The sequence below is a fragment of the Barbus barbus genome (assembly GCF_936440315.1).
Source record: "Barbus barbus genome assembly, chromosome: 14".
Taxonomy (NCBI): domain Eukaryota; kingdom Metazoa; phylum Chordata; class Actinopteri; order Cypriniformes; family Cyprinidae; genus Barbus; species Barbus barbus.
In genome coordinates, this window is record NC_136742.1 from 24,590,215 (window position 1) to 24,610,890 (window position 20,676).

Consider the following 20,676-nt stretch of genomic DNA (forward strand, 5'->3'; position numbering starts at 1 on the left):
ATTCTCTTAATCTGTAACTAATTAATCTGTAAAATCACCAGATATACAAACATCCATAAGTAAAAGCCAAACCATGTGTATTTTTGACAAATTGATCTAGTAAAATTGTACAACCAAACATAATAATTCATTGCTGCATTAAGATGGAAAATATACAGTTGAGCTGTGTAAATATTCCTTGTGCAGCAAGGCCTTGACATAACATAATGCAGCAGGGTCAAATGTCACTGGTTTCAGAGATTTATTTTCTTAAAGAGACAGAGCACACTCTGAAGACATTTGCAAATTTTTTTACACAGCAATGAGCTTAGCTTACATTACAGCGAACCGCTATATCACCAAGATATGGGAGGTAAAGCCAAACAACGAGAAGAAAAAACATTGCTGCTACATTTAGTGTTCTTGTGCAAAATGTAACAAAATATAAATATAAGTATGCGTATGACACCACTAGAAATTCCCACAGTTTTTGACCTTTTTTTTTTTTGGTCAGTTTTGTTTGTTCTCTGTAATGCAGCACCATGAACAGCAGGGGAAGCCCTACTTAAATTTTTAAGCTTGTGTAGAGAGAAAGTACATCTGGCTTTCAGATTTACTTTGGAAAAATGTAATTTTGGGAGAATAAATAAACCCGAAACCTCTTAGACCTGATTAAAGCTGCTGTAAGCAATTGTATTTACGCCTCTAAAAGCAAAAATATTTTTTTTGTTTCCAAACAAGTCTCCTTTTTCTTTTATGACAAGAAGTATGTGTCTCGAAAGTAACCATGTGTTAAAAATATTAGCTATTTTCCTTAACAAACAGCAATTTTCTGCCAGAAGAGAGAAGTGTTATTTATCCTAGCAAGTGTTATTTTTCCTAGCAAGTGTTTCATTGTATTATTTAGTATGTTTTACACGTATGTTGTGTCACATTTTTAGGGCTGTAATTTTTTCATATAATTACATATTTTTCTCTCTCTTGGCTAACCAGCAGCAATTTTGTGGCTGATTACAGAACCAGAAAAGAAGTATTATTTCTCCCGTAGTCAGGTAGCGAGGACAGTTTATGTGTGTTAGGCCTATTCAAAATCACTTACAGCAGCTATGATTTGACCCATTTCATTTTTCCTACCCATTTTAAGCATGTTTAGAACTGTGGCTGTGGGACAGGGATTTGAGAAATGTTTCCACACCACCCGTTAACCTTTTGTCCTCTCTGTTCCTTTTGCATTCATAAAAGGTCATTTAACAGCAAAATCTCGTCATAAATAAATGATGGGTAAAAACGTGGTGACATTTGGATAGAGGCCTCCCGATAACCCCTCTGCCTTTACTGTGTGACTGGAGTGCGTCGTGTTGACGTCCCGACATGTAGGTTTGCCCTAGATGTTCCTCGCCCCGGGCTAAATCAACAACCACTAATCACTGATTGCGTTTATGCTGGTGTCAGCACATGGTTTCCATACTGACCAACAAATTAGTTTTTATCTCCAGCGATATTTTGCTTGGAGCATTATCTCATTGTTTGGGGGTATGCAGGGATGGTTAATTTGCATGGCAAATAGTCATGCAAACAACAATCACCTCTCTCAAACATGATGCGCTCTGAAGAGTGACGAGTCAGCATTCGGAGGCACTGCATTGAGCGGGCCTTCAGGCACTTTTCAAAGGAAGAACAACATTACTTAAGGCTTCAATTCACATTGTTTGAACTTGCATGGAATGGTTGAAATTTTTAGTCAACAGATGTGCGAGTTAAGGTGACAGTCTGCATTTAAAAAAAATAAAATTTTACCTTGTAGAAAAATTCTAATTTTAACCTAATAGACAAGGTCAATATAGCGATTCCAAGGTTGGTGTTTGCAGCTCTTATAGATTTTTCAAAGACAAAAATTAGTCGAGACTGTGTGTTCGCAGGGAACTTGAAAACATACCACAAGCCGGTAATGATAGATTTATAGTCTTCTTGAATGGGAGCCACTTCCTGAGAAAAACCTTGGCACTCAGTTATTTTAGGCTGGTTGGGCATAGGGCTGGGTAAAAATAGAGATTTTGCAATTAGTCACAATCTTCATTTGAACAATTCCGATTTCAAGTCTTAATATTGCACTGCTCTTCCCGTCCTACAGATGGAACTATATTCTGCAGAAATGTCTGAAGTCACATCAAGGATAACGATAAAGATATAGGTTTAAATTTTTTTATAAATTTCAAAGAAAAGCAGAGTCCACTTCAAAACTGTAATGGCACAGTGGAACAATATCGGTAGAATCACTTTCAAAACTACTTTTTCCAGCTGATGAATCTATCTTGCTCTAAAGAGCTTGAGCATTTAAAGCAGCAGCGCATGCTTACAATAAACAAAACGATAAACAGATCATTATAGTTATCATTCTTGGGGTGAATGGGCCTTTAATCTGATTTTACTCCATGCTACTGAATCTTTAGTGACACTGAAAAAGTCATATTTTTTAATATCATAGTTGTCAATGTGTCAGTTCAGAAAGTGAATTTGCTGTCTGTTTTTAATATAATGCAATAAAAATGGCCATATACTTTGAAATGCAAGCAGGAAACGTCTTTCTTATTCATAAATCTTAATCTCATTAGTGAATCTTAGTGACTTGACAAAAACGCATAGCGTGACTGGTAGAGCCAGATCATATTTTTAGCAGGAGCGAGACAGAATCTTGTTTGAGTAGAACTCAAAAAATCAATCGCAAACTTGTAGCTTGATTCCCAAAATGAGTCGCTTCTTTCTAGTAAATCTAGTGTAGAATCGCTCAAAAGATAAATTACTAGTTTAAATTAGTCAAAAACACTCTGCTGAATACGCTACAGCATTAGCAGAGAGAGAATAGACAGTATAACCAAAATGCTGTATACTCAAATGAATTGGAATCGTATTACATAAAATTAAAGTCGGAATTGATAATCAATTGGAAAATCTGTGTTGATACCCAGCCCTACTTAGGCACAAAAATGGTGATTGAGTTTAAGGAATGTCAATATGATGAATTTCAATATAAAGCACAACATAAGACCATCCACCAAATGGGAAAATTTGTTCTACTAAAGGCACTCAGTATAAATGATGTATTTTAACACTACTTACATTGTTAACAGGGTAAAAAAACTATCAAACAACCAATATTTTTAGAATCCTGCAAATATAAATATCTCAAACATCTAGTGGTCGATCTGATTGCTATAGTTTAAAAAAAAAAAATGAGTTTGAAATAAAAATGGTGTCTAGGTGTAAAATAAAAAAAAATTCTGCAGCATCTAAAAACAAAATATTAAAACAATCACAGAGTAAAACATAGCTGTAAGTGCTTTACACTTTTCCGTAACACTAGCATGTTGAAAAGAACGCACATTAAGGGAGTGTGGCTTTAAGATTCACCTGCCTGTTAAAGCGCTAGCTGCAAAAATCCTATTCACACATGTTCTGAACTAAAACACTGGCATTTACACTATATATACAGCATCTACAAGTTTACAAACATACACACTCTTTTTATAAAGGCCATTTAAAGGCATTTTTGTTTTAAGTTTTATAGTTTTCTGTTTTGGTAAGACGGGCCGATTGGTTAGGATAGCTTTAGGGGAACCCAGCGAGGTCTTGAACTGTAGTGCAGGAGAGAGAGAAGATGGGATCCTCTTACTCTAGTGGAGGTTTAAGAGTTAGCACATGCACAATAATGTCTATGAGGTGGTCTAGGCCGTAGAGGTAGCCGTCTTCTCTGTTACCCTCCATCCAGGTGGCCCTGTGGCTCAGCTCCTGCCCCTCCGGCAACGGAGTAGTCTTCCCAAAGTCTATCATCCACACTTTTGCCTGCTCCTGTTTGTCATGGACGAAGAGTAGAGAACTCCCAATCACCTGAACACGAGAGATGGGAAGAGTTGGGACACACAAACAACATGGAAATGCATTAAATGTCAGAGTCTGTTCCTTGCGTGTCGCATCTTTACAAGACTTTAAATGGTTCATCACAAATACATGTGTAAACATGACACAATAGACACAAAGATCCTGTTTCCATTGTGTTTGTGCAGCAAACATGCGCTCACTTATTATATAACATATATAACTGTGCCCTGTTTTTCCACCATACAGTTTGTTTTTGTTATCTATTAATGTGAATAAACAAGGCTCTGTGTTTGCATAGCCTGTTCTACCTCCTTGTATTAAAACAAAGTTCTGACACGGATGATGCATGGTGTATCTAGAATATTTGTCTTTAAAGTCCATTTAAAAAAGGTTGTGTAACTCTTTGCATTCAACCAAGTTGCTATTCTGGCTTTGAGCATCCGGTGTAATCAGATAATTACTTCAGAGCCGGTCTTTGCATAGATGCTATTGTGTATTATTTTTCCACATTTTCACATGCTATCATCGCATGGGTGGGTATAAGGTTGCATTTATTAATTACGCCATGGTCTTAAGTGTAGCTAACGTGTTTTAAGATGATAAACAAAAGTGTGACTGTTTACCTCATGCGTTTTGAAAAACGGTGAAATTTCCAAAGTGTCCTTGATCTCTCTTAGTCGGTTCAGATAGGAATTCTGAGGGAAAAGAGACCGTGTAAGTAACTATAGTAGTGTCACAAGTATTTATTTAGAATAATATAGGCTGCATGTAATAGAAAGATATAATGTAATGAGAAAATAAGGCTTTTTTTTCATTACAGTAATTATACATGTATATGTCCCATTTTGGTGTCTGCATCAAATTAAATTTACAAAATTGTATATACAGTGGTGTGAAAAAGTGTTGGCCCCCTTCCTGATTTTTTTGCATGTTTGTCACACTTTAATGGTTCAGATCGTCAAACAAATTTAAATATTAATCAAAGATAACACAAGTAAACACAACATGCAGTTTTTAAATGAAGGGTTTTTTTTATGAAGGGAAAACAAAATCCAAACCCACATGGCCCTGTTAAAACATAACTGTGGTTTATCACACCTGAGTTCAGTTTCTCTAGCCACACCCAGGCCTGATTACTGCCACACCTGTTCACAATCAAGAAATCACTTAAATAGAACCTGTCTGACAAAGTGAAGTAGACCAAAAGATTCTCAAAAGCGACACATCATGTTGAGATCCAAAGAAATTCAGGAACAAATGAGAAAGAACGTAATTGAGCTCTATCAGTCTGGAAAAGGTTATAAAGCCATTTCTAAAGCTTTGGGACTCCAGCGAACCACAGTGAGAGCCATTATCCACAAATGGCGAAAACATGGAACAGTGGTGAACCTTACCAGGAGAGGCCGGCCGACCAAAATGACCCCAAGAGCGCAGCGACGACTCATCCAAGAGGTCACAAAAGACCCCACAACAACATCTAAAGAACAGCAGGCCTCACTTGCCTCAGTTAAGGTCAGTGTTCATGACTCCATAAGAAAGAGACTGGGCAAAAATGGCCTGCATGGCAGAGTTCCAAGACGAAAAACGCTGCTGAGCAAAAAGAACATAAAGGCTCGTCTCAGTTTTTCCAGAAAACATCTTGATGATCCCCAAGACTTTTGGGAAAATACTCTGTGGACTAACGAGAAAAAAGTTGAACTTTTTGGAAGGTGTGTGTCACATTACATCTGGCGTAAAAGTAACAGCATTTCAGAAAAAGAACATCAAACCAACAGTAAAATATGGTGGTGGTAGTGTGATGGTCTGGGGCTGTTTTGCTGCTTCAGGACCTGGAAGACTTGCTGTGATAAATGGAACCATGAATTCAGCTGTCTACCAAAACATCCTGAAGGACAATGTCCGGCCATCTGTTCGTGACCTCAAGCTGAAGCAAACTTGGGTTCTGCAGCAGGACAATGATCCAAAACACACCAGCAAATCCACCTCTGAATGGCTGAAGAAAAACTAAATGAAGACTTTGGAGTGGCCTAGTCAAAGTCCTGACCTGAATCCTATTGAGATGCTGTGGCATGACGTTAAAAAGGCGGTTCATGCTCGAAAACCCTCCAATGTGGCTGAATTACAACAATTCTGCCAAGATGAGTGGGCCAAAATTCCTCCACAACGCTGTAACAGACTCATTGCAAGTTATCACAAAAGCTTGATTGCAGTTGTTGCTGCTAAGGGTGGCCCAACCAGTTATTAGGTTTAGGGGGCAAGCACTTTTTCACACAGGGCCATGTGGGTTTGGAATTTGTTTTCCTTTCATAATAAAAAAACTTCATTCAAAAACTGCGTGTTGTGTTTACTTGTGTTATCTTTGATTAATATTTAAATTTGTTTGTTGATCTGAAACATTAAAGTATGACAAACATGCAAAAAAAATAAAAAAATCGGAAGGGGGCCAACACTTTTTCACACCACTGTACATAGAATGTATATTAAATGCAACTAAAGTGTCTACTTTAATATTTCAAATAACGTTTGTGAAAACAAAATGTCAAAATATGGGTGAAATAATGTTCTATTGTCATTTAGTGTAACATGTAAAAATGAACCAACATACTTATTCTGACCTTCTTATTAAAATATATAAAGAAAACGTGATCGTACAAAATTTTGTTATATTTTAAATGATTAAAACAATACAATGAATGACATTTTAGTGAGTGTCTTTTGTATATCATGGTAAAAAATGTATGATACTCGTTTTTTTTTTTTTAATTCTCAATTGTTATTGTTTTGATGCTTGAAATTGTATTTTATAAAATATATTTGTATAGCAGATAATGTATAGCAGATATCAAGATTTTTTTTTTTCTTTTTTTGAAGAGTTCAACTTATAGAAAGTTATTTAAATATGCAGTTAAATTTTATAGTAATGTTCTATATGTTAACATTAGTTAATTGCTAAAATGAATACTTTTCCAGGATTTATTAATCTCAATATTAATTTCTATATGTTGTAATACATTTTTAATATTTAGATTTTTTTTAAACTAACCCTATTTAATGTATGTAACATTTGAGCAATATTTATTAATTAAAATCTAAACACAGATTAATAAATTCTATAACGTTTAAAAAAAAATCATATACATGCAATAAATGAAAAAAAAAAAACATTTTAAAGCTGAATATACTGATTTCCTCCAGTGTATATTTAGATACTAAACAGAGATTTAAAACAACATTTCATTGTCATCTCTACATGAGTCATCACTTGCAATTATTAGTGTCCTATCAGATCACACAGTAACATGCTCTGTTCTAATTTACGCCACAATAATTACATTATTCCAGCATTTAAATTGGCGGTTGTTGATTATACATTTAGTGTGAAAATAAAAGCAGGTTCCTCTGTAAAATCTACAGCACATTTGTCAAACTAATCACAGAGGATCAGGATGCACATCAAGTTCCAGGACACATTGTGGACAAACAAGGGGTTAAATAAATGCTCCATGAGAAGCCAAGGACAGGTTCTTTCGAACTGTTTGTCTATAAGGCTGAACTTTAAAGGAAACACCCCTGTTACAACATGGGAATCCTGCCCTGAACATAATTTCTTTGTGCTAGGTGTAAACATCTTATTAATATTTAAACCTGTTAAGATTACATTTACAATACTTTAATGTCACAAGAATACACATGACAGTCATGTGTCAACCACAGCATTATGCAAAGCGCTTTGTATTTACATGTGTGTATTTCTCTGTAATATAATCAAGTTTATGTGCAACTGGAAGAGTGGTTTTCCCTGCCAGCAGGTGAGCTTGCGCTGGTTTCAGACAATATAACCCTGAAGGGGCTGCACCACACAAAGGAAACCCTTAGTTTCACAAACCACCCTGGGGGGTTAATGTCACTCGCTTCCCCTCCGTGTGCCACAGGAGACTTTATAATCGACAGAAGGCCCTAAAGCACATAAACACGAGCACAGGCTTACCAGGATGTTTTTGTTTCCTTTGACAAAGTCTTGGAAGGCCTCAGTCACTTGTTCTCGGGTCTTAGTCTTTTTAAAGTCCCTGTTTACTGTTCCATCCTCTTTCTGTAGAAGGCAAAGGGAAAAAGAATTGATTGTGCCAGTCAAAAAAAGATCAGAAACACAAAGCCAACGGCAGTTGTACACCAGGACACGTTTGATACATTTGTGCCAAAACAATACATTTTAAAATACTTCTAATCAGACTACAATTACTTTTTTTATGGATTACATGATTACATATTATTTACACAATACCAATAATATATTCATAATTTGAGTTTGTCGAGTCGCGAAAACGTTCAGTATAAATATAACGATCGGTATACTAAAAATCGCACATCCTGCGATGTGACATCACGATATCAATGCTGAAACGAATCTTGCAGCCCTAGTTTCTAGGGTATTCTGGGTTGTTGTGGTCTAGGTGGTTACTAGGGTGTTTTTGGTAGTTGCTAAGGTATTCTATGTTGTGTTTAGGTGATTGCTAAGGGCATTGCAATGCAGTTTCTAAGGTGTTCCAAGTAGTTTTTCATAAATTGCTATGTGGTCCATAGGATGTTCTTGGTGTTTTCTAGGTTGTTTAAAGGGTGTTTGGGTGGTTACAAAGCCTTGTTTGATTCGTTTATATTAGTATAATAATACTATTTAAGTATTTGTTGAAATTACCCCCAAGTAACAGTGATGTGTGCTTTAGTAAACATCTCCGAGGCAACGTGATATTGATGGACTGTATGTGAATTAATGCACTTCTAAGTTAAGACAATAGTCACAACAGGAATAGACATAATAAAATGCACAACAGGCAGCTCAGCCACAGACATAACAGAAGTCTGCCTATTATTCAGAAAAGACTTTATTTAGAGCTGCCCAGGGCATCCCCCATCTGCAAAAAAGGAGAAAGATGGGGGAACCTGGCCTTTGTGCTAATGGAAAGTGCAAAAGAAGAAGCAATCTTTCCCTATTCATGCAGGACATCTGCAGAGCTCTTGTTAACAAAGATTTATTTTGGAAAATCATGACAGAGACCAAACATAAGCTTTCTAATCTCCTCTTCCGTGCGTTAATGGAATCGTGGCTGCCTGGTTTGGCTTAATTAGCTGAAGGTTTTCAAGCTTCTCTTAAGTCTTTTTGACATTTTCCATGAGGGTGTATTTAGGGCTGCGTGCGGTAGGCCGGAACTACAGAACTGAAATCATGTTGTGAGAGCCGTGGCCTGTCACTGACTGATGTTGAGCTCAAAGGACTTGCCACAAACAGGCTGTGTGTATGACAGGAACATTCAGACACAATCGACCTGTTGAAAAAGGCCAATCCTGCCCCTTCACCTCAGTCTGAATCCCGGGATCTAATTAAAAGACGTGTAGGTTGAAGGCTGCTGTGATTCTGCCGATATAAACAGCACTGCGCTTCCAAGATCCCTTTCATCAACTCATGGTTCAAGTTAAGCTCAATCAACAGCATTTGTTTGATGTAATGTTCACTCTCACAAAAAAAAGTTTAAAAAAAGGCAAAAATCAAGGTACAGTGAGGCACTTATAATGCAGATGAATGGGTACAATATTTAAAAGCAGAAATGTGAGGCTTGCCATTTAAAAAAAATACTTATTTTAATTTTTATAATGTATATTAATTCTTATATTAATTGTTGTGTGAAAGCTTGTCTCTTATTTGTGAAACATTGCTATTATTTGAGCTGTAAATTTTTTACATAAGTTTTTTTTTTGACGTTTTGTTGTCCTGCCAATGAAGTAAAATCGAATATAATGCTACATAGTAAAAGTTAGTAAACAATATTCATTCTTGTGTAAAGTTTGTATCATTTTTCAGTCATTCTAGGGTTTATGGTATTTCATTATGATGGTAATTAAGTGAAACGTAATATAACATTACACAGAAAGGTTAATACGCATTTTTTTCACCAAAAATCATGTTAACATGCATATTTTATGTCCAGTGGCTATACTTTTAAAACAGTGGTATTTTAACATTTAAAAATGGTCCTTATTCACTTACATTGCAGTTGCCTCACTATAACCCTTTTTTTAATAAAAAAATTATTTTTTAAGAAATTGAGGTCGAAAGTAATTTTTGTGGTAATCAATATTATTGTTTTAAATCCGAAAATTGCTTTAAATCCGGAATATTCCTTAAAAACCAAATACTTAAAATTAAAAAGGGAATATGTAAAACATGAAATCTCAAGTGCGATTTATTTCAAACTTTCTGTTGAATGTGATGATAAATAGTTTGTAGTTGAGAAATCCAGTTGAAATAACGCCATTCAAATAAGGATGTTAAAGTTTTCACTTTTTTTGCAATTTCACCTCATTTGTTTCCACAGGTTTCAAGAGAAATTGTGAAAAGTTTCACGCACAAACGTCTCACCTTGATTCCCTCGATCCGGAAGCCTAGCGTGGCTGTAGAGCTGATGGTTTCCCTCCACTGCATGTAGCGCGGCTTAGTGACTGCTTTCTGTTCGTGCTCCTGTGCCGTGGGTGCATCGGGGTCCACCTCGATCATCTTTTGGTACATGTCGGCTCTCAAGCTAGGCTTCTTCCTGGCTTTCGTCAGCTCCTCTTCCAGATACGTCCTGCAGGAGAAAAATGACCCAATGGCTCAGTTTCTCTCATTTAACTTGTTGCATCATCAATCATATTCTGTTGAAATTTGTAAACTTGTAAATTTGTAAAAGCAATAAAATGCAGTATATCTTATTAGCTAAAGGCATGAAAACTAAATATTTATTCTCCTTTTGTTCTCCAGCTTGATTTGTCTTGGAAAACACTGAAAAGCGTGCTGAATTTGCGTGAATCTGAAAGCATCACATAGTTTTGTTTGGACAGGCCAGCAGAGGTTCTGTTATTATCCTGACCATCTGGTATATTTGTTCATGTCCGTGGCTGTGATTCAGTCAGGCATGTAACAGCAAACAGAGCAGTCTTAGGAACAACAGAGATGAGAAAGTCGAGTCGTAAGAGTGGGGAAAAATGTGATGAGCGATGTGTATCAAGGTCTCCCTGCACCAGTTGCAAACAAGCACAGCTATCTTTCAGCCGATTAGAGGACACCGAGCTGCTCCTCTGCTGAGTCTCTGGGGAGGGAGGTCCTGCTTCATGTTCTGTGGTGCTTGAAATGTATAACATCTGTACAAATAATGGTTCAATGGAACTATTCATTTTAAAGTAACATACTAGATTTTCAGCAGTGGACATGCTGTTGTATAAGTGTAAGATAAGAAAAGATGAAGATTCTGTCTTAGCAGGGAGGGAAATTTCTGGTGTACTTTTATCTTCTATTTTTTATTAGTGATTTATAGGTGAATCTCTCTTCTTTCTCTCTTCTTTTTATCTTCAATTTGAAGTCTTATAAATATATTAGGCTTTTATTTTTGGTAATATTTCTATTTATCTTTAATTATTTGCACCAGTTTTAATTTTAGTGTTTAAACATTTTTATTTCTAGGTTTAAGTTTAGTTTTTATCATTATAATTTTTTATTGGTTTACTTATAGTGTGTCTAAGCTAGAAAAAGTTAAGTTGAGGTGAAGTTAAAACTCTGAAGTTACAAGGATATACAGTAGAAGAATAGATTAGAGAGCATTAATAAGTGGTTACTAATGTGTTGCCAGGCAGTTGTTAAGTTGTTTTAGGTTGTTACTAGGTGTTTGCTGAGGTATCACGAGTGGTTTACGAGTGGAACTTTCCTGTGGAGTGCCGCATGGTTCTATTCTCGCACCCATTCTTTTTTTCTTTGTATTTACTTCCTTTGGGCTCTATTTTCAGAAAGCATGGTGTATAATTTCACTGCTATGCAGATGATACCCAAATTTATCTACCTCTGAAACGAAATAAACATGCTGCTCTGAAATCTCTTTTTAGATGCCTGGATGAAGTGAAAACGTGGTTCTCTCAATTTTTTATTTCTGAATGAATCAAAAACCGAGGTTATAGGCCCTAGTGAAAATTCAGGGAGCAGAAGTATCGATCTGGACTACCTTGCTCCTTTTACTTCTTCCTGTATTAAGAACCTAGGTGTTTTCTGGCATCAGAGTCTTAAATTTGATAAATAAATGCAGTTATTAGTTCCTGTTTTTTTTTCAGCTACGCCTTCTCTCCAAAATTAGATCTTTTCTCTCTGAAAACTTTTGAGATTGCTATCCATGCACTCATTACAACTCGCTTGGACTACTGCAACTCTCTCTATCTCTGCATTTCTAAATCTTCCATCGCTCGTCTCCAATTAGTACAAAACGCCGCTGATAAATTCCTCAAAGGACAACGTAAATTTGATCATGTTGCTCCAATTCTGAAATCTTTGCTTTGGTTACCTGTGCATTTGCATGAGTTCAAAATTCTTCTCTATGTTTTTAAATCTATAAATAATCTGACACGAGCTATCTATCTGATCAACTTTATCCATACAATCCTACATGAAATCTGAGGTCTGGTGATCAAAGACTTCTCTCTGTCCCCATATCACGGTTAAAGCATAGAGGGGATAGAGCTCTTTGCAGTTGCTGGCCCTAGGCTGTGGAATAGCCTTCCAGCCTATATCAGATCGACACAGTCTTTAACTGTTTTTAAATCATCTCTTAAAACCTATTATTATATATTTTCTTTGGCTTTTAATTCACTGTGAGTTTATGGTATGAATCTGTGGGTTGTGTTCTATGTCTTTGTTTGTTCAGCACTTTGGTCAGCCATGCTTGCAGTTTTTAAATGTGCTCTATAAATAAAACAAACTTGAACTTGTTTTTTAGGGTCTTACCGTGCACCGCTGCAGTGATGTTCTCAGTTTGCAGAATATTGCTATATGGTTTCTAGGCTGTTCTGGATCATTTCTAGGATGTTTTAGGTGGGCTCTGGGTAATTTGGCTTTTCTAGGTTTGTAAAGTAAAAGGTCAAATGAGACACTGTAGCAACTGACCTGATGCCCATCTTGCAGTCCATGACACAGGGTAGGTCAAATTCTGCCAGCAAGTCCTCCATCTGATTGTACCTCTCTCCATCCTTCTCTACATCTCCGTGGTAAGCAGGAACGTAGGGCATTAGCACATCTCTCATCAGCCTATCGAGACATTGCTGCTCACACTCACAGTGTTTCTTTAGGATGCGACCATTGGCCCCTGCCTTGAAATTGCCTACAGAGAGAGACAAATAGCATAGCACTGCATTCTCGACATTACCACAAGAATTTTTAAAATGTGGGCATTACATAAACTAACTTTCTACTATTGGTTTTTTTCTTCTTCTAGATTTAAAGCAATTCACACTATACTTTTTGAGTTTATTAACTGTCTTTAATTCATGAAAAGTTATGTAATGTACACCTCTATTTTGAGGCCTACCTGCATGGCCAGCCAACTGGATCCAAGGGTACTTCTTCTTGAAGGACATCACAAATGGTGACCACTGCACCATGTTCTTGATCTTCTTCCATGATTTATGCTGTTCAATGACAAAAAGTAAACAAGATAAATCCCCAATTAAATTAAATTAAATGTAAGTGCTATAAAACTAAAACAGTGGCAGCAGTGTAGTTTAAACAGCATTTCAGTTTTTATGACCTTGTATTATTTGAGAGTGTAGATGTCATTTATTTGTCATATTACAAGACAAAAATAATTATGTATGTATGTGTATAGATATATATGGTTGAATAGATATATGCAAGGCAACATTAAATGATCAAAATGATTAAAATTGAAAACAGTTATTTTAAATTCTAATAATACTTCACTTCTTGCCCTTGCTATTTTGGAAAATAAAACATGCCTGGAGGGAGATGAGTAATTACTTTTATAATGAGATTTGGCAGGTGGGGTTCATTTTCCTACAGCAAAACCCAGACCAGCACACAATATGCGGGAGAATAAACAAACAGGTCTTTTGCATGTATTTGCATACGTTTGCTGGCGCTCCTACAAGCAGTCAGTGCTGATATCATCGTTTACACAGCACAGTAAAGCACTTTATGTGAAGGATTTATGTACAAACATACATTCAGATTCACTACAGCACATAAAACCTGATAATGAATAGGAAATCTGGGCAGTGTTTAAGCTTGTTTTCCTGCCAAGGTGAACCATTTCACCTGGAACCATCTCAAAATGTTCTTACTCTATTTGGACAGCCTGCAGAAAACAGGCTGTTTTCCAGTTTGAGAGGAGCTGCTCTGTTGAACCATTACTCTGTTATTCCACTTCACTAAATGTCCTTGAGCGAGATCTCTTTAGCTCTCCATGTTGGCATGGTAAACACATTCTTTACTGTGCTCTCAGTGATCGATGGGGGGTTTCCTCGGGTGACCAGGGAAGCCTCTCTCCCCCCCAGTGCATTTTGAGCCAGCTCTCCCAGGAAGAGCGGTTCATCCCCGGGCACACTATGACCACAAATCAGCCCCCTTCCAAATCTAGAGAACCCGTCCGGCCAACAAACACAAGCCACAAAGTGTATTCAAAATCTGGTGAGAGACCCTTTGTCATGCATTTTGATTAAACAATAATAAATTGTCATCAGATTCAGCCATGAAAGTACAGAAGGTTATAAAATACATTTAAGTTAGAATAATTTACACAAAATATAAATTCTGTTATTATTTATTCAACTGTGTTTTCAAGCATGTGTGACTTTTTTCTTTCGAAGAACACAGTATATGAACTTTTGAAGAATATCACGGCATTTCTTTTTTTATATAAAAGTGAATGAGGACTGGTGTCGACATAATTAAAAATGACAAAAACTGCACTTTAAAGTTATACAAAAGTGGTCCATATGACTTGTGCATTATATTTTAAGTCTTCTGAAGCTATATATACTTTTATCTAGTAAACCTATAACTGCTTTGACCAGATCAGTTGAACTTCTGAACAAATCATTCAGACCAGTTTGAAGTGGATCAAATGTTTAATTGAAAAGATTTGACCAAATGAATGTTGAATGATTTGTTCAGAGACTGAATGTCACTTCTTCTCTCATGCAAAGAAGAACTAGAGTGGATGTCAAGATTTACAATGAATATATTTCAGTCTGCTCCACATGCAAAGATATCCTATGGCTTTTCCTATGAACCAGTGTGTGTTACATGGACCACTTCTTTGTCATTTTGGAGCTTGACACCCCAGTCCACATTCACTTATACACATTAACAAAAAGCAACTTCAAAAAAAAAATCTGTTTTGGGGTTTTACAGAAAAAAGTCATACAGGTTTGGAATGTCGTGAGGGTGAATAAATGATTTTCATTTTTGGATAAACTATTTCTATAATCTGGACATTACTCCCTGCAGCGTCTCTGCCGAAAAGGTCTGATTTAATTAAGTCTAGAAAGAGGCCCATAAAAGGTATGAACCATCATCTGAGAGCAGCATGAGTTTTATCTGTCACATGAAGGTTGTCCTGTTCTGCTCCAGCGGAGGAAAACAGTTCCTCTCGCCCCTAAGATGCAGTTGAAGAGGGGCTGGGATCAGTGGCGTGTCTGTCAGGGATGCTTTGTTTCCTGTGTCCCCTCCATGTCCCCCATCCTCCCTTTGCTTGGGTCACCCTTAGAGGCACATTATGGAAACTTAGTGATCCAGAGGTCACCACCATTACTTGAGAAAGTAAAGGACCGATGTTAATAAGATTGTAGCAATGAGAGTGTGAAGGTTCCCTATGAGCCATTTCATAAAAATCCAAACAGTGACAACAAGAATTCACATGCGCGTTTGAATATAGTCCTTTGATTAATGAATAAATAAATAAACTTTCGATAATAATAATTGAAATTGATATTATTATTATTTAACATTTGTTAGTAAATATTTTTAAAAGATTTAGAGAAATATGTTTTGTTTTGTTATGAGGAATTGTTTAAATCTGTCTGCTGACTAGAAGTAGTAGCAATAATAATAATAAATATTATTATTATCATTATTATACAAAAACTGTTGCATTCAACATAAAAATATTTTTGCTTTGAAATTGAGATACATTTAAAATTATAATAATAATAATAATACTACAGATAACACAAGTAATACAGTTACAAAACATGCACACTTATTTCAGCAGGTTAGCTAGTGTAAGGGAACTGTTGTGTGTCTGTCATATGTTCCTGCCTCTTGTGCCCATATTTGGTTTGTTTCCTGTTCTCGTTTCATGTAATTAGTAGTTTATTCGTGTCCAGCCGTGTTCGTTAATTTACTTGTGTATTTATAGTCCTGTCTGTGTAGTACCATTTTGTCTGGTCTACTCGTTACTCCCCGGTGTTCCTGTCAGTGTCTGCCTTGCCTTGTCCTGCCCTGATGTCCTAGTAAAGTATGTTTTTGAGTTACATCCTCGTTTCCGTGTTTCCTGTGTCCTCCCTGCTGTGTGCACCGTGACAGAAGACCAGACCAGTACAGTAAGCGTCGTCCCTTCACCGTGTTTTGTTTTGTCCAGTTTTCTAGTGTTTTTTTTGTTCCTGTGTTTGGTGTTTGTGCCCGCCGTTCGCGGGTCTCACGCCGCGGTCCGTGGGGAAAGCACACCCACTGTCCGCGGCTCCCCCAAGTCATGCCGGCCGCTCACTCCAGCCTGCTATTCGCGGGAGATGAGGCCGCCGTTCGCGGATCACCAAGCCCGCCGGTCGCTGGAGAGGAGGCTGCCGTTCACGGGAGTCAAGCCCGCCGGATCGCCGCTGACTCAATGCCCGCCGGATCGCCGCTGACTCAATGCCCGCCGGATCGCCGCTGACTCAATGCCCGCCGGATCGCCGCTGACTCCAGCCCCCCGTTTCGCGGGAGATCACGCCGCCGTCCGCGGTTCACCGACCCCGCTGTTCGCGGGAGATCACGCCGCTGTTCGCGGCTCACCTAGCCCGCTGTTTCGCGGGGAAGGCCAACCCGCCGTCCGAGGTCACTCGGCCCGACACCGGTTGGGGCTGCCTCCAGCCCACCGGTCCCTGCCGTTGGGATGGTCAGCCGGCCAGCTGCCACCGTTGTTGTAGTGGCAGCCGGCTGCCGCCGTATTGACCAGTGACCGAGGTCTTTTTAACTTGTGTCTAGCCCCGGAGGGCTCCTGATACCCCCAACATCCCCAGGGAAATTTTTTGGGGGGGTAGTAGGGTTCCGGCTGTAGGGGCCGGGCCGAGAGGGGTCCGAGGCCAAGGCTCCGTAGACATTCTGCCTTGGCCTTCTGTGCTCCCTGCACCGCCATGGTCTCCTGAGCTCCTGGCTCCACCATGGCCTCCTGGGCTCTCCTGGGTCTCCGCTGGTCTCGTCCAGCTCTCCTGGGTCTCCGCTGGTCTCGTCCAGCTCCGCTGTGTCTCCGCTGGTCTCGTCCAGCTCCGCTGTGTCTCCACTGGTCTCGTCCAGCTCTCAGTCTGTCTGTTCCGCTCTGGAGGTCCCTGTCCTGTGTTCCGGTCCGTGTCTGTCCTGAGAGGCCTCCAGAGCGCCCACCCCCCCTCCCTGATGGAACTGTTAAGGCTCGGGACGAGCCTTTCGGGAGGGGGGAGTAATGTAAGGGAACTGTTGTGTGTCTGTCATATGTTCCTGCCTCTTGTGCCCATATTTGGTTTGTTTCCTGTTCTCGTTTCATGTAATTAGTAGTTTATTCGTGTCCAGCCGTGTTCGTTAATTTACTTGTGTATTTATAGTCCTGTCTGTGTAGTGCCATTTTGTCTGGTCTACTCGTTACTCCCCGGTGTTCCTGTCAGTGTCTGCCTTGCCTTGTCCTGCCCTGATGTCCTAGTAAAGTATGTTTTTGAGTTACATCCTCGTTTCCTGTGTCCTCCCTGCTGTGTGCACCGTGACAGCTAGATTACTTGATGTGATGGAGAGGTCTGATTGGTTGAATTAAACAAATACCTACAGTATGCAGAGGTTCTGGTAAATATTCAAGCATTTGATGTGAAACAGATGCTGTCAGTGTGCTGTGCTTTGGGCCACTACAGAAAGCACTTAAAAACATTAGCATTGATAGACAGGCAGTGTTTGCCAGAAATTAAGATCAGAAGACCACAGGGTCCCACCTCCTGATGACTACACTAATTAAAGTTCAGTGGAAAGACAAAGTGGCTCTGAGAGAAGTTTCTATAGTGAGGGAAATGTTCAGGATGTGGGAAAACAAAACAAGTGGAAAACTCGCAGGAAGAGATGGCAGTTGTAGACTTTTTCAGAGAGCTACGGGCAAAATGACTTATGCCCACTTTGTAAAACAACAGCTCTAGACAGTTGTTTACTTTCACAGCTTATTGACGCCCATGAAAAATTTCAAAATTTCTGGTTGTAAAAACACCCTGGAAAACAGCTGGATCTCATGTGGCTTTTAGCTGATAAGCCTTTTAATTTTTTTCATTTTCTGATTCTTGGGGAAAGCATGATAATAAAGCGTTAAACTGAGCTAAGAGCACTTCGCCCTTATTGGCAGCTGAAAGCATAATCAAATTAGGCAAAAATATTTAATAACTGAACACGCAAAGGGCGGGAATACGATGTTACAGTCCAACTACGGAGAAATCGAAGCAAACCAGAATCTATTACCTGTAAATCTTTGACCATCAGGATGATTGATGTGGCGAAAAAAACCAACACGGGGGCGATGAAATTCCATATGTGTGTGATGAAAGATGACATGGTAAAAATCGGTAAGATCATGCGCCTAGTGTGCTGCGTGCAATCACAATGTAAGCTGGAATTTGAGTGAAGGAAAGTGCAGGGCAATGTGACTTTCTCATTTGTTTCCATACAAAGCATTCAAAAGCACAATTGGTCCATGCAAATATGCTGGTAGGCCAAGCTCAATGTGCAGAGACCACAGTAAAACTCTATGGCATGCCTGCGAGGGCCACGAGCAATGCAAATGTTCAGTGTTCTTCAAACTCACCTGTAATTCTGAGAGTTTGAAATAGCAAAACGAACACTTATATAACACCTGCGCATGATTTTGGTCCAAAGATTTCTATCAGAAACCCTCAAAGTCACATCTGCACTGCAAAAAATAGCACCTAACATAATTAAGCTGCCACCTTTTTTTATTGAGTAAATGTTTCGAGTAAAATTAACTCTGCACTATCTACTGCTTCTCTTTGTCTCTGTGACTAAATGTTTCATGCGTAGGTGTCTATAACGGGTCTGCAGTCAGTCAAGAGGGTCAGCCATCTAAATGTTTAAATAGCTAAAGGACAATGTCACCAGTGTTTTCAGACTGAGATGAGGTCTGCACCTTGTTTTGACATCACTGAGGTGATTTGTGAGAAACTGACTTCCTTTTCCCAAAACGTGATGATGAATGAAATATTTCTGTGACTGTTGCAGACCGAAGACAAGAAAGATTTTCAAAGTATGTGTTTCATTATAGGTATTAGAGTTTTTACGGGAAACGACAGCAGTCTATTTATAATTTTAAAGGAGCAGGTCGCCCAAACCAGGATTATTACCTAAAATTAAAACAATAAAACTATATAGACAAAAAACCCACAACAAAATTACTAAAACTTCAACTAAGATTAAATCGGAAAAACTAAATCTAGTTCAAAATGTTAATAAAAACTACAGTAGTATCTCAATAAACATTCTGTCATCATTTACTCATCTTCATGTCGTTTTAAATGCAATACTGTAAACACTCCAAAAATGTTTTAAAAAAATGTAAAAAGCTAAATTCTCTTTTTTTTGTTCCACAGAACAAATACAGGTTTGGAATGGTGACTAAATATGACGGAAGTTTAATTTTTTGGTGAACTGTTCCTTTCAAAAGAAAGCTTCAAGTTTCAAAAGCAGTCCATAATCATTTCAATCAATCATTTTTCTGCTAGGCGATAAATCTGTCCTGAAATCATAAATTGTGCTAAGTCTGATGCAAATTCTGAAATCCCTGCTGGTAAACAAGCCTCTCTAGCAGGGTAGCTTGCATTCGGATGTCAGGGTCCCATATTTGCATTCATAAATACATTTGCATGACTTGGTTTGTGGTTGGAGAAATACTTAAAGGGTTAGTTCACCCCAATAATGAAAATTCTGTCATTTATTATGCTCACTTGGCCACCCTTTTCCATGCAATTAGAGTACGAGGAACGGAACTTTTAAGCATCAAAAGGATGCAGAAGCACAGACAGCAAGCACATTGAAAGTATCATATGACATGTTTCAAGTATTTCCTTTTTGAGACGTGATAGCAGTGAATAAATTACTTGTAATCTCTGAATCATCAGAACTGAATCAGTCTGATTCCAGAATGAATCTTTCAAACCAGTTTTGAGACCCATATGAACTGATTAATTGAAATGATCCAATTAAAAAAAAATATTTATTCACAAATTTGATATTACTACTTCTCACATAAATTCTCATGAGTGCAGATGCCCTGATTTTCAGTGAATACTGATTTAAATGTCACACAAAGCTTTCGTAGTATCACATAGCTTTAGAAGATTTGGAATATCTCGCACTACTTTTATGATACTTTTATGGTGCTTTCGCTGGCTTTTTAAAGCATAGAAACTCCCCATGCTTTGTATTTGCATAGAAAACATTTACATGGAAGTGCAACAAACTACATTCTACAAATTTCCTTTTGTATTCCAGAGAAGAAAGAAAGTCATATAATTTTAAGAATGTATTGCAGTTCATTTCCTGGATTGGCTTTGATCATTTAGTCATAAGCATGCAAATTAAAACCCTGAGTATTTAAAACACGAGATGAACAACAAAAAAAACCTCTTAAGTTTGTATGTTGAGAACTGACATATTTAGTATTTGATGGCATGCACAACAGGGTCAAAAGGAGAACTAAAGGTGAGCGACCTCCCCTCTTATGATAAGTGCAACATCATCTCAAA

General features: G+C 38.1%; 1 protein-coding gene across 1 annotated transcript in view; it reads right to left on the bottom strand.

Moving 5' to 3' along the window:
- Positions 1–225: 225 nt before the first annotated feature.
- The window catches only part of LOC306880488 (inositol-trisphosphate 3-kinase A-like), a 32,415-nt gene continuing 11,964 nt past the window's right edge, over positions 226–20,676 (bottom strand). Inside the window, exons 3-8 of the mRNA XM_079434026.1 lie at positions 13,230–13,329; positions 12,809–13,022; positions 10,268–10,472; positions 7,844–7,945; positions 4,479–4,550; positions 226–3,864 (exon numbers count right to left, since the gene is read on the bottom strand). Of these exons, the coding sequence (XP_079290152.1) occupies positions 3,646–3,864; positions 4,479–4,550; positions 7,844–7,945; positions 10,268–10,472; positions 12,809–13,022; positions 13,230–13,329 (912 nt within the window). The 3' untranslated portion in view covers positions 226–3,645. The remainder of the gene's footprint in view (positions 3,865–4,478; positions 4,551–7,843; positions 7,946–10,267; positions 10,473–12,808; positions 13,023–13,229; positions 13,330–20,676) is intronic.